The sequence below is a fragment of the Zeus faber genome (assembly GCF_960531495.2).
Source record: "Zeus faber genome assembly, chromosome: 13".
Taxonomy (NCBI): Eukaryota; Metazoa; Chordata; class Actinopteri; order Zeiformes; family Zeidae; genus Zeus; species Zeus faber.
The window spans coordinates 6,368,675-6,383,681 of record NC_137198.1 but is presented as its reverse complement, the minus strand read 5'-3'; the positions used below and the strand labels follow the sequence as shown (position 1 = coordinate 6,383,681).

The following is a 15,007-nucleotide window of genomic DNA, read 5'->3' as shown; positions in this document are numbered from 1 at the left end:
TTTGGTCCCCAAGATATAGAGCAAATGCTTGAGGTATGTCTTAAAACTAAAAAAACTGATTTAACCGGAGATCTGTAGTGACTGTTTAAGTGCCTGAACCCTTTAATACAAATCTAATATCTAATAAGAAATGTCGAGCCTGGCTCCATGTTTGATATCTGCTAACATCTAAGTGAGTTAAGTCTGCACTGATTCCTCTAAACCTAAGTGCCAGAGGTGGGTAGAGTACTCAGACATTATACTCAAGTTCAAATGCTTCCTTGTGTGTGTTGTGTGTCTTTAACTCATGTCAGAGAGAACTTATCTCATGATGAATAAAATAAGTTCTCCAAATAGGTTCTGCAATTAGAAACTTGCTTAAGCGTAACAATGCATCGGGTCAAATTTGGACGAAAGTCCTTTCAGTGAATTCAAGCTTTCTTTTTCACGGTGCCAAGCCTAGTTTCAGATATTCTCCTTCCATAAGAAAAATGAAAGGATGCGTTTTACCGAATAAGGATCATCCATTGTAACCTGGAGGACTGAGGGGAGGGAGAGGAGTGACCAAACGAACCTCAAGCTGCTTTCTAAAGAGGCGATGAGTGAAGGGCTCGGTCGCTTGCTTTACAAATATACAAGTGAAAGTAAAACATATTGTTTCTAATATCCACTCAGAAAAGTGAAGTTTCTTCAGAAAATGACTTAATCCCCTTGAACCAAGGCCAACATAGTCTGAATTGTGTCTGTTTTTCACTTGTATCAAACACAGCACTATTTCTCAAAAACTATTAGCGGCACAAATATGGTTCACAGGGCAGCATTTTGACTAATTACTAAATAAACATAAACACATCCAGTTTCTGATACATACTTAGAACCGTTTATGTATGTACAGAAATGTAAGAAAAAACACAAAAACAGATGCCCATGTTCACGTTTTAGCCTTTTTTTTCATTAAGCAAACAAAAGCTATGGAGGAAATAACTCCTATTTGTTATTCCTCGATATGCTGATTACCTGCGATATTGGAGTCAATATCTCAAACCATTCAAATTCTACAGTTTTATTTTAAGGGGAGAAAAATAGTACAAGTGAGTGAGTACATGTAAGGAGTTACCGCTCACCTCTGCCAATTACACACTTTCCCCTCCACTCTTACTAGTGGTGTTTCTGGAATGTTAATTCCTCTGCTGCAGTTCTCAAGATGCAGACGTCTATAGATTTGTGTCTAACCCAACCCTGTGTGGGCAGAGGGAGGAGCGCAAGGTGCTGAGGGAGCTGAAGGTGTTTCTGGACCACCTGGAGAGAGACGTGCTGCGGGCCCAGGGTGCCGAGGGAAACCTCACCGACAAATACCAGGTGAACCGGGGACTGACGTATTCTGCTTTGATTAACACGGACGCCATCTTTTCACCGTGTGTTTTGCTGGTCTTTACCGAACAAAACCCCAATACAAAAATCGGATAGAGCTATGTCACACAAGGTCATTGGTGGAAGAAGGACTCAGACCATTTACTCTAGTAAATGTACAGATATCCTGAGTCCTGACGTAAAATTACTCCACTGAAAGTCAGTACCACATTGACATTAAAAGTATGGGTATAAGTACTATATAAATAAGATTTGTCTATGTTGAACATTCAACAGCGCCCTCAGATTTAAAAATATATCGTCCAACTTAAATAACCCCCCCCAAAAAAGAAGGAAAGTCAGGAGAAGGCATATTTTGGAAAAATGGATTAGGCCGTCTGAGAGGGAAGATGAGGGTAAACCTGGATGTTGGCAGAAAAAATGGAATTGAATGGATTCAGGGCCTGAAGTGTAATCAATTTTATGAATTTCCACTTTAAGGTTTGTGATTCAGAATCAGTATCTATTGCAAAGAAATTGGTATCGGCCCATCGATAGTTTTCTGGCTTGATCATTGAACCTTATTTAAAATTGACTTGTTGGGGCGAGGTCACAGCACTCAGATCTGGTGGACTCTTTGCAAATTCCCTAAATGTGGCAATTTAAACTGCATATTTTCTACATATGGGGAACAGTCTGCATTCTCCCTGGTTTTAAAGTCATCTCCAGGAGCCTTTCCACCGTTGTACACTGTGTTCATATAATTTTTTCTTTAATGTCATTTCCCCTTCCTGGACGATTAAACGTTATCTAATCTACTGTAATTCTAGGCCTTCAAGAGTTTCCGCGTGCAGTACGAGATGAAGAAGAAGCAGACTGAGCCGCTCCTGCAGCCGGTGCAGAGGGACGGGAAGCTGTCGGTGGACCAGGCTCTGGTCAAACAGGCCTGGGACCGCGTGTCTGTCCGGGTGAGGGTTTAGTCATTCATTGAGACCGGGAGATCATTTGACCGTAGTATTGTTATCGCTATTGATATTACGGGGGGCAGTGGCTCGGGTGGTTGAGCGGGTCATCTAGTCATCGGAATGTTGCCGGTTCGATCACCGGCTCCTCCTGGTATCGTGCTGATGTGTCCTTGAGCAAGGCACGTAACCCCCTAACTGCTCCCCGGGCGCCGCTACATGGCAGCCCACTGCTCCTAGATACATCAGTTACTAGGATGGTAAAATGCAGAGAAATGCATTTTGTTGCCTCAGTACTTGTACTCTGTGCAATCACAATTGGTTGAATCTCTTCTAAAATCCATCGATTTTGGCATGTTGTGATGCACGGTTTACTAGTCTAGCTTATAGGGCTCTGCGTGATAACTGTATTAACTAAATGCAAGTCTGCAGAGGGGATCAACTTGCCAAGTTCCTGTGATATTAGGGAACATTTTTCAGTGTCCCAAAAGTGAAGCTATTTATGTGAAACATTCTTGCATCTTTTTGACAAATTTAAATAAATCCATAAAAACAAGATCTTAGTTTAAAATGCGCCTATATTCTGAACTACTGTAAACTACAGCATAACTACAATAAAAAGTAAATTTCCCCCAAAATAGCTGGAGTATCCTATAATTATGATTATTTATTATTATACAAAATATAAGATATGACCCTAAATATTAGATATGACCTAAATTTGGCACAACATCGGGTGTTAAATATTAAAGGGACACTTTCGGTCTGATTATATACTTATTCTTTTACATTTATCACCGTATAATGTAGTTCAATATGATAAATCTAAATTGTATGGTTTCATTTGGAATTTTCAGTTCATAAGTTGATATCGTGGAAAATGGTGGTGATGAAACATTTTCCCTTGTTACGCAACCCCAGTATTTGTAATCATTTGCCTAATGAAATGAGAGTAAAATAATGCAAATGCTTGCAATTTGGGTCGTTAATTCGCCAGGAACTAACATAACAGATTATACAGCGCTGGTTATGACGAGACAAGCCCAACCCAGCGTTTCCCTCTTTATTGGCAGAGATTAAGTGTTCAGTGGTGCGACACAGCCTTTCAACCAGACATTATTTGGAGGCGAGCGCAGAGGGAACACAGTGAGCTTTTGTTAAGCGGGCCGGCTGATCCTCTGGACACCACGGCCCATCTAGACTGCCATGACACTCTGTCGCGGGCAGAACGCTTCGGGGCAGGGGGAGAGCTGCTTCAACCGGCGTGGCTCCCTCTCTGGCGAAACCCTGCCTTGAATGTGCAGCGTGGGTTCTGACGGGTGTCTGTCGCAGCTGCTGGACTGGCACATCCACCTGGACAAGTCCCTGCCGGGTCCCCTGGGGGTGATGGGGGCCTGGCTGCACCGGGCAGAGATCGCGCTGAGGGAGGAGATCCCCATCCAGCAGGCTCACGAGGAGACGGCCAACGTCATTCACAGGAAGCTGGAGCAGCATAAGGTAGACATGCTGCCACATGCAAGGTTTTAATTAGCACCCCTGCAGCCTAAAAGGTCCCTGTTCCTCTTCATTCCTGCAACGATGATCATTACTATTATTATGGATTGACTTCTATTCATGTAAATCACTGTCTGTATTAAAGGTACTATAAAATCATGTTAATTATTAGTATTCTTTAGAGCGGAGGGGGCTGTGCACTTAGTGTTGAAGTGACAATAGTACAAAGATTCAAGAGGTGTATTTATATATATAATATAATATTTATGATTTATAATATCATATGTGTTTATGCTGCAGGAGGTGTTGAAGAATTTGGAGTCGCACCGCCAGACCTTCCACCAGATTCACAGAGACAGATCTGTGAACGGGGTCCCGGTGCCCCCTGAGCAGCTCCAAGACATGGCCGAACGGTGAGTCCTCCGCTGCACCGCCAGATGAAGCCCGTGGAGGGGAAGCCGGTAGTAATCAAAGGGAGCGATCGAAGAAGCTGCGATCACGTCCTTCCATCCACGCCCTTCACCCTAATGCTATAACTTTGTATTGTTCCGGACAAGGGTTTAGCCCCGCATCATGGAGACCGACATTATTGGAGACAAGTGTCCTGCCTTGCAGTGACAAAGTGGAAAAAGCTCCATGCGGATATTTTGGGTTCTACCGTATTTTGTGAATTAAAAGGAAAGTGTGGAATTCGTGGCTGACGGTCGTTTACTGCCCGCAGGTTCAACTTCGTGTCGACGTCGTCTCACGCGCACTTGATCAAGCTGGAGTTCTGGGAGATGAAGTACCGCCTGATGGCGTTCCTGATGCTGGCCGAGTCTAAACTGAAGACCTGGATCATCAAATATGGCCGCCGGGACTCCGTTCATCTCCTGTTGGAGAGCTACGTCGTGAGTTGGACGCTCTGCCTGTTTCCGGTGTTACAGGGAGTGCACTGCGAGGGCTTTATCAATCTGTATTTTATCTCTGCTTTCCAGTCATTCATCGAAGGCTACCAGTTCTTTGAACAGTACGAGATGACATTCAAAGCACTTAGGCAAGCGGCGGAGGTGTATGTAAAGTCAGATAGTTCAGGTAAGACATTTTGACTTTTAAAATCCTATTTGATTTAGTTTGATTGATTCATTTGATTTTCTTTTTTTTGTTGTTTGTTTGCTCGGAGTTAACAATCTTAATGATCAATTTCATGTTATAGGCTCTAAGACCTGTAACAGAGGTAAGGCCAAAAATACTGTGCAAGACATTTCAATTGAATGTATGGAAGGAATGCTCTTGCCTTGATTGGTGGTGTTCTGGTGGTTCTTGGTTGATTTATGGATCGATCGATTGATTGATTGATTAACTCTTTGATTGATTCTCTGCCTGCCGCCTTGGCTATTTCCTAAAAATAAATGGGTTTTACTTCCTAAGAAACAATCTGTCACTGTTACCATTATGCATGATGTGTTAACATTATTGACATTAGTTGGAATGCCATTTTTTTTAATCATGATATCTTTCTCTGATCAACGGGAAAATATCAGTCACAACACCAAATTACAGGACGTGACTCGACTGATCCACTTACTCTACACTCTCTGGGGCCGATTCAGAAAAGGATTGCGCGGCTTTTGCGGCCACTTAACCCCCGCGAATAAGACAAAAAGCAACCGTGTAACTCTCAAAGCACCTGCAAAGGGTGAAATGCACGCCTAACTGCGCTGCCACGCAAATAGCGCCTCGGCGCCCGGCACTATTTGCACCTATTTAAATGAGGTAATATGCATGGGTTTGCCCCAAAATTGGCCCCTTTCTACGCGTATAAGAAAAAAAGTGCAATTCTCTAACACCAGTGCTAATAGCCACACGCAGTTACAGTGAAAATATTTTAAAGCATTTTCAGAGAGTTGGTGGTAACTGAAGCGCAAAAAAGGGTGGTATTGTGTGATTTTTTTTCTTTTGTCCTCCGCTTCAAATCATGCAGGCCCATCGCATTGGGGTGCAGTGCACCCCCCATCTGTACCCAAATGCGTAACGGTGAGGGAGCAACAGAGCGGCGCGCTCGCTGCTCCGATCGCTCACTCGACCTTACACATTTCGGCTTTCCCCGTTCCCCGTTTTTCAAACAAAAAAAATAAAAACAGTGTGTTTTTATATTTGGATTGATTTAATTTCCCCTGTTTCCCACTGTAACTGGACGAAACAAAAAAAAAAAGCCCCCTGCGTCCCGTGCCGCATCCGCAGAGCCATTGATATTCGTTTTTCACCTTCTCTCTGCCATTTATACTTTTCAGATTGCGCTCAGCTGCAAAACATAATGGCTGTGTTTGCGCTGTCATATCAAGCAGTGCAATATCTTTTGTGAATGGGACGTTGAGACGGGGCGGACGGCGGGTGCAATGGACACGCAACTCATGGCGCCATTAGCGGCCGCAATTCATTCTGTGGGAATCCGCCGCTCTGTTTCCAGTGGACGAAGCCGAGGGGGTGAGCAAGTTCCTCAGCGACACCGCGGCTCAGTGGAGGAACCTGTCGGTGGAGGTGCGCAGCGTCCGCAGCATGCTGGAGGAGGTCATCACCAACTGGGAGAAGTACAGCAGCACGGTGGCCGCCTTGCAGGCCTGGCTGGAGGACGGCGAGCAGATGCTGAACCAGTCGGAGAATGCCAAGCGTGTAGGTGTAATGAGGGCTGTGACGATAACCGCATTACCGCAGTACGGTCGTCGTGGGATTGAGCTCATTTTTTTAATATATATATATATATATATATATATATATATATATATATATATATATATATATAGTATATACAGTGTTTATATATATATACATTTTAACATCTATTTATTATTTATTAATTTGTTTGTTTGTCTATCCATCCATCCATCCATCCATCCATCCATCCATCTATCTATCTATCTATCTATCTATCTATCTATCTATCTATCTATCTATCTATCTATCTATCTATCTATCTATCTATCTATCTATCTATCTATCTATCTATCTATCTATCTATCTATCTATCTATCTATCTATCTATCTATCTATCTATCTATCTATCTGTCTGTCTGTCTGTCTGTCTGTCTGTCTGTCTGTCTGTCTGTCTGTCTGTCTGTCTGTCTGTCTGTCTGTCTGTCTGTCTGTCTGTCTGTCTGTCTGTCTGTCTGTCTGTCTGTCTGTCTGTCTGTCTGTCTGTCTGTTGGTATATCTTCTTTTTTGCTGGTGAAAGTTAGTGCATATGGTGCGTGACATGAAATATAAACACAATAATCATTGTTTAGTTTTCATCATTCGCTGTCTTTCATCCTATGTTCAAGGGCTTCTGGAAAAACTTTGCGCGCGAGGGGGGCGGGACAGTCCGTGAAACATATTATATTTCTATATTTTAAATAGTTTATTTTGTGTACCCCGACTCAGAACTGTGTCCGTCGAATCGGATTCGGCTGTTCAATGCGAATATATGACTATTCGGCGGGGGGGGCACGGTGGAATTTGTAATTCCTCATTGAAACGTTTTCGCTGTGCATTTTGTAAGCTTCTATCTGTTTTATCCTGTTAGTGTAATGCACGCTGACTAGGAAACAAACACGTTCAAAATCAAGTTATACGTGACGCTGAAAGAACACTGTGCCCTCGAGAGGAACTGTGAGATACTGCATTCACAACTGCACCACCCCTGGCCCCTCTCATCCAGATTCTGCAAACGTTTTGATCTTTCAAGGGACATGTGGTTGTCGAACCCCTTTTGTGCTGGGTTTCGAAGAAACATTTGAGTAAATTCATCTTTTCAACTGAATTTCAACGACCTTGTTGTCACCGGCAAGTATTCCCGGCGGGGTTGGGATAACGGCAACTGTTGTTTGCCCCGTTGGCTGAATGAATTGAAATGTAACTACATCTAAATGGAGACGACCTGGCAAAGCCACATCTACGTATGAATTCTAGATCCGAAATATTTCCTTTCCCTCAGGATTTTTTCCGGAACCTCTCCCACTGGATCCAGCAGCACATGGACATGAACGACGCCGGGAACTTCCTCATCGAGACCTGCGACGAGACTGTCTCGCGAGACCTGAAGCAGCAGCTCCTCCTCCTCAACGGCAGGTGGAGGGAGCTGTTCGTCAAAGTCAAACACGTGAGTGTCCACCGCGCCGCGCCCTCCTCGCCGCGCCGCCGCCAAATTAGATCCGCCCGCCACGGCCCGCGTCGAGCGCTTCGGCGCCGGACGCTGAAGCGCTTGACGCGCCCGCGCACCTGGTTCCCTTTCGCAGTACGCCCGGGCGGACGAGGTGGACAAGCTGAGGCAGGACTTCCACGAGGGCGTCAACGCCTTGAAGCTCTTCATGGACGCCACCAACAAGAAGATGACCGCGCCCGTCCAAGCGTCCTTCCTCAACGTCCGCACGTTCGTCCAGGACGTGGAGGTAAGGAGACGCGGGGGCGGAATGGTTCGCCACGGGAAATTACTTGGCGAGCTCAAGTTTTCCATAAACAAGATATAGAATGGTTATCAGCATTCCAGTTTCCTTTTTTTTTTTTTGTCACAAATCCCAGCTGTATGGAGTGCTCCGTGTCAGTAACGCCATGTTATGTCGTCCCCCGAATCCACGCTCACATCTCTGTATCGGCTTAAATTCGACTGCACTACCGCTATCGGGGCGTCGGGTCTGATACGGTGCTCACATCTTACCAAAACCTGATACACAACGTGACATGGTTGCATTGAGTCCCCAATTTTTTGGAACTCTAAATTCAGCTGTGAAATGAGTGGTTTCACGACAGTATCATACGCTGTATCATACATACTCTAACATGTTCTTACTTGCTGTATCCCTGTATCATTCTCTGAGCCTGCGTCAGCCCCCCCCCCCCTTGGGAATCAATGAAGTTATCGTTTCAAATTTCAAATTTCGATAGCCTCACCCCGTGTTGGCGAGGGTGAGCGCTCATCACCGGAAGAAAGGGGGCGCTGTATGTTTTGTCGCCTGGGAGCGCCCGCCGTCAGCTTCCGCTCTGCTCTGTCGCGAAGGAAATCAAGCACAAGGTGCCGGCGATGGAGGCGGCGTGCAAGGCGGCCGGTCGCACCACTCAGCTACTCACCAAGGACACGCCCCAGGAAGAGGTGTCGCAGATGCTGGCCGTGATGGCGTCCATCAAGGAGCAGCTGAGCGCGGTACGTCCGCGTCCTGCGACGCTCAAACTGTGGCGTGGTGTAGGGGCTGTGGCACGAGGCTCCCGTGGCACCACGGTCCGGGGTGCTGCTCCTTGAACGTTTGATGGGGGATTGGTATAAAGGCCGATCACAAGAACCGATCAGACGATTTCTCTTTCCCGTTCTGCACTGCACTATTTCCAAAAGACACGAGTTAAACAAATCTACTGATTTTGGAGGATGAAACTGATCCCTTTTTTGGCATCGATCCTATTGACGCCAGAATGGATTTTCAAAACGAGGCGTAGTATCGGTATTGATACCTTTTGGTATCGATCCGCCCAAGCCTATTAAGGAGGTGCTCCTTCGACCTGGCCCAGGACATATTTGCGTTTACACTGCTAAAAGAATGTGGATTTATGTGACCACCTCCGTATGCGGTCTAAGTGATCGGCTCTCAAACCGCGTTGTGGACGCGTTGGGTATGTTTACACCTGACATCAGAGCTGTCCACTTGTGATTGGATCACAAAAGAGGCATGTTAGTCAGGTTTAAATAAATCCAAACCTCTGCCCCTTATGCTTAAGATTGAGTGGGATATGTTGCACATGTTGCCTGACAATAAATAAACAGTTGTCACTTCATGATACTTTCTCATCTCTTAATTGTAATATTTAATATACAATGTTGTTAAGAATAGTTAATTAAATAAATATGCAACGCTACACGATAAAAAGAAGGCTTAGAATAGACCCCTTGATCGGTTTCGGCCAATACTGCTTCCAGCAACCAGTGATCGGTGATCTGCCCCAAAAACCCTGATCGGACCAGCCTTATAAACTACAGTATAAACTGTATATTGACTTTATACTGTGTATATATGCTTGGCAATACCATTCTAGCTTGTTTAAAATCAATATTTTACAAAGTCCCTTATGGTTATTGCCTAAACGGCATCACATTATTAATATTGGGGCTTTTGGTCAAATATAGTCGATATTTCCTCTCTTCTCCAATCAGATCAGAGAAAGATGTCTGCCGCTGCTCCGCGAGTCCCAGTCCCTCCTGCCTCCACTGGAGGAGATGGAGAAGAACATCACGGGCTTCTACCAGGCTCTGGAGAAGGCCAGCCGCATCACCAGCACCAAAGACTCGGAGGGACCCGCCGATTTCAAACACAAATGCCAGGTGTGTCTTTTCAGATGTCAGTTGTGATGTCCTGTATAAATCCCATATTCTAAATTGGATTTCATGTCCATGTCAAATTCTTTCTTAGAACATGCGTATTTAAAAGCTGTATTAGATGAATGAACCATATTGCGAAAAAATAACAGAACCTCAAGGTACTAATGAAAAGACTCCTATTGCTGATGTTAAAAACCTGCAGGAGCTGGTGACCTTCACGCACAGCTGCAAGAAGTGTCTGACGGTGATCGAGAGGAACCACCAGAGCATCCAGAAGACCCTGGACGGCAGCAAGACCCTGCAGCACGTGGACCTGGCCCTTCTCCAGAAAAGAGTGTCGGACCTGCAAGCCTCTTCACAGGTGCATTATGAAAGTCTAGCCCTGCAATGTCTCCCCCTCTTGGAGGAGTAATGATGATTAGTTGTTTATGGATCAAAACATGGTAAGAGGGTTCTCCTAAGAGGGGGATCGGTGGCGGTGCTGTGTAAAAACTGTGCTCTGGTCATCCCACATGTCGTCCACAGGACAGAGTTATTGCAGTTCTTAATGGTTAAAGAATGAATAAAGAGTTGACTTTGCAGTTTGAGAAGTTGAACTCAACTCGTAGACTAACTCTGTCCTGGATGCAATGGAACAAATGCTCTGACAGCACAGGTGGAAAAAAACAAACAAACAAACAAACAAACAAACAAACAAACAAAAAAGAACACTACAAAGTCGGTCCTTACATTTGCGTTTACTCCCTTGTGTAATGTCATTTTTCCTCATCGACTAACCTCTGTTAGGAATGAAGAGCACACAATGTGTTCTCATAAGAAATGTGTTCTTATATTTCACACCTTATATTCCTCATTTAAACGCATTTATTCCATGACATAGACGATGTTCATAAAGGTGCCTGCACGAGAATTTGTGCATTTTGACATTGCTCATTTGGATTGCTATGAACATGATTTAGGATCATGGGTAATAATAATAATTATGATATTAATAATCACATTTATTTTATATGAATATTGAATTATTAATAAAGAAATACTTACTGTGCAGGTGTTCTACCCCGCTCTAATAATGCAGTGTGCTGCGACTTTGAATATTACATTTAGATTGTCGGACATAAAGATGTTTTCTTTCTTCTTCAGGCTATGTTCAAGGAGTCCACGGAGTGGAGGAAGCACGTGGAGGCCAACAGCAGCCTCGTGAAGAGGTTTGACGAGTCCCGCGTGGAGCTGGAGAAGGTTCTCGACGGAGAGAGGAAACCCAGAAGAGCTGCTCAAGAAACACACGGTGAGAGGAAAGAGGAGGTCGTGATGTCGTTGCTCCGCCTTTTTAATCAAACTGACACTATCCGCCGGCATGGAAGGCTGTGTCAGGCCCATCCTGTCATTCTCTGTGCTATGAAATGTGCTCAGAACACATTTCAGCACCATTTCAAATTAGAAACATAAGATGAGACAAAGGTACTTTATTAATCCACAATGGGAAATTCCAGTGTTGCAGCAGCAATGACATACATGACAAAACACACATAATTTTCAAAAACACACGTTTTTTAATCAATTATATATATATATATATATATATATATATATATATATATATATATATATACTGTATATACCGTATATATACACATATACTGTATATATACATACATATATACACATACACATACACACATACATATATACAGATGCACACACATATACATATGTGTATATCCATATACATATAAAGTAACAAAATGTATAAAAAATATAAATAATAATAATATAAATAAATAGAATTAAATTGAATTTAACTTGTGAAAGGTAAAGCTTAAGAGCAGAAGTTAAATGTAAAGTAAAAATGTGCCTTGTGCATTCAGAGGAGGGTTTTCCTCTCCTGGCAGAGAGGTGAGTCATTGTAGGTGGCAATTGCGGTGGGCGAAGATGTGGCAAATATTTGACAATCACTCAATTTATATAATTTTTTTATTCTTTTGTGTCCAGGAGTTCTTTGGTCAGTTGGACCAACGCGTCTTAAATGCGTTCCTCAAGGCCTGCGATGAGCTGACGGACATTCTACCCGAGCAGGAACAACAGTCCCTGCAGGAGACGGTCAGGAAGCTGCACAAGCACTGGAAGGTTGGTCCCAGGCCTGATAATATGATTACACAACTATAAATAGTAATACATTCACAATGGAAATACTGTAATTGGTAATCGAATCAAGGCTCAATGTTGGAACACGTGTCAAAGGATATCACATGTTGTATTGCTGTTGTTTTATGTGTTTGTCTGGCATCCTTGGCATTCATAATAATAATAATAATAATAATAATAATTGATAACAATAATAATAAGAATAATAAGAATAATAATTGGTAAGTAATAAAGAATAATATGAATATAGATATATTCTATTTTATTTCGCTATTTCAATAATACAAAAATACTGACTAATAGTTAAATCAAAACGAGTGTGACTAATTTATAATTCAAAGTACTAATTTCTTTGGATTTGTTGGCTTTACCTTACAGAGCAGTGTATAGTGACACAACACTATTATAGCTCTGGCTATAAAACCTGTACCATGTACCCGCGTTTCCCCAGGATGTTCAGACCGACGCCCCATTTCACCTCGTGCATCTGAAGGTGGAGGTGGAGAGGAGCAAGCTGATGGTGTCCCTGCAGGAGTGCCAGGCAGAGGTGACAAGGGAGAATCGCCAGCTGGCAGGCATGGGGAGCGAGAGACTCACCAAGGAGCACAGGGTGAGTCCGGAGGGGCCGGCAGGGTGCCCTGGAGCAAGGCATCAACTGAGTGCTGGCAGGGTTTCAGTTCTCTGTGCAAGGGTTGATCGTAAAGCAATGCACAGCATGTGGGGTTAACATCAAGAAAATGGTTATTTCTAAACTTGATGAATTGATCATTTAAAACAGGGGTTCCCCTAGGGGTCCTCAAAGGAATTGCAGAGGGAAAAAAAATATATATTTTTAATGTTTTTAATAAACCTTTTTTGTGTTTGTTTTATTTTTGTGTTTAAATTTACAAAATATATTTACTCAACTTTTCTAATGATCGTGAGTGAGTTATGCGATTTTCAACTTAAACTGTCAGTTTAAGTAAAATGTTAAACCTACAAATGTTATAATCTACCTATTATTGGCAGATAATGTGTTAACGTATACAACTACTTTTAACAGGGGTCGTCATCCAGAGCTTAGTCTTCTAAAGGGCTTTGCCATGAAACAGTTTGGAATTGGATTGTTCAATTAGTAAAGGACATCAAGATACGCGTACTAAGTTACTTTACTTTTACTGAAAAAGTAACACGATGTGTTAATATTGTGATCTGAATGCCCACCACCGAGAATTATTTTCTTCACTTTATGGGACCGAAGAAATGCCGTTGTTTTCCCTTCAGGGGTTCTTTCGGGAAAAAGGACACCAGGCCATCTGTGAGAAGAGGCTGCAGCTGATGGAGGAACTCTGTCAAAAGCTTCCCGATTCGGACCCCGCCCACCAGACCCTGGAAGCAGCCCGGCAGACCTTCTCCGAGGTCCAGGAGGAGATAGAAAACACACACCAAAAACTGATGCAGCACCAGGATAAATGGAAGGAGTACAACTCAAGGTGCAATACACTACCCGATAGGACTGGGCCATAGGGATGTTTTTTTATTTATTTATCATGGTTAACATTGGGAATTTAGATATATCACGATGTTTCCCTATGAATTGGATGAACGAAGTACAGTAATTGCGATTTAATTTATTTATATAATAGCCTTTAATAGGAACAAGTAACACTGGTGAACGTTTTATAATGCAGAGGTGACGATCCCATATTTCGACTGCCGGAATGGGATGAACAAAGTCAATCTAATTACAAATAAAGTGATAAAGTCTTGTTTTGGAGCCACCCTGTGATAGTGCCTTGATTATCATATTATCACGTGTCATATGTCTTGATTTGATAACGACCTTTAACGTGCTGCACCGTTCCCCCCGACGTTCCTTCCACAAATCCTTCTCAATCTAATCTCAAGTGGAATTGTTTCTGTTTGTATAACCAGGTACGCCGTGCTGTCCTGCTGGCTCATATCTAAGGAGAGCCAACTCCGGCTGCTCAGGAACCGGGCCAACGACCCCAACAAGTACGGGCAGGTGAAGGCCACCATAACGGTAAGGAGGTCTAATAACAGTCCTCCCTCATACAATAAATAAACAATAAAATAAACAACATAAATAATAAACAAATAAACAAATAAACATACAACAAATAAAAAATATATATTTTTGGAGGGTCCAAAAATATATATGCACCGGGGCCGATCACCATTATGTCACACCACTGAATAGGACACTGGTTCCTGTGAATATGAGGATTCCTGTGCACGTCAGCTACTTTTATTACAGTATGTCACAGAGCACGAAGGGAGCTCCACGTGGATTATTTAGATTTAAAGCTATTACATGCTTTTAATTGAAAATATATAATATAAATGAATATACTGTATCAGTGTTAGAAATGGCCTACGACCCTGGTGGGACCCAGGTTAAGAATGCCTGCGCCAGTCTCTACAGGACAGCACAGTGTCACCTACCCATCACAGGGGCGGAGTCTTTTAACCGGACTGGCTTTGTCGTCGTTGCTTTCAGGAGCTGAGGAGCGATGCGGAGCTGCAGGAGGGAAACCTCGGTTGGCTTAAGGCCCGTGTGGCCGTGCTGATTGAGATCTGTGCTGACAGCGATGCCCAGAGGCACGGGGGGGCGCTGAGCAAGCTCTCGGCTGATTTTAAGGGCCTTCTCGCCTCTCTCTCGGAGGTAGGTGAAATCCCCGGGATGTTTTATGCAGGCGAAACGCCTCCAGGAGAACCGCTGAGGTTACGTTCTGTTCAGGACATGTATATTAAATAT

General features: G+C 43.4%; 1 protein-coding gene across 1 annotated transcript in view; it reads left to right on the top strand.

Annotated features, from left to right (window-relative positions):
• syne1b (spectrin repeat containing, nuclear envelope 1b) overlaps positions 1 to 15,007 on the top strand; it is a gene marked incomplete at its 5' end in the record, with an annotated part of 99,061 nt that overhangs the window by 11,185 nt on the left and 72,869 nt on the right. The window contains 21 exon segments of the mRNA XM_080012399.1: positions 1 to 33; positions 1,231 to 1,338; positions 2,160 to 2,297; positions 3,624 to 3,788; positions 4,086 to 4,198; positions 4,507 to 4,675; positions 4,763 to 4,859; positions 4,981 to 5,001; positions 6,235 to 6,437; positions 7,738 to 7,902; positions 8,039 to 8,191; positions 8,797 to 8,940; positions 9,940 to 10,107; positions 10,307 to 10,465; positions 11,248 to 11,348; positions 11,350 to 11,392; positions 12,097 to 12,231; positions 12,701 to 12,859; positions 13,513 to 13,721; positions 14,164 to 14,272; positions 14,750 to 14,914. Coding sequence (XP_079868525.1) covers positions 1 to 33; positions 1,231 to 1,338; positions 2,160 to 2,297; positions 3,624 to 3,788; positions 4,086 to 4,198; positions 4,507 to 4,675; positions 4,763 to 4,859; positions 4,981 to 5,001; positions 6,235 to 6,437; positions 7,738 to 7,902; positions 8,039 to 8,191; positions 8,797 to 8,940; positions 9,940 to 10,107; positions 10,307 to 10,465; positions 11,248 to 11,348; positions 11,350 to 11,392; positions 12,097 to 12,231; positions 12,701 to 12,859; positions 13,513 to 13,721; positions 14,164 to 14,272; positions 14,750 to 14,914 — 2,757 coding nt within the window.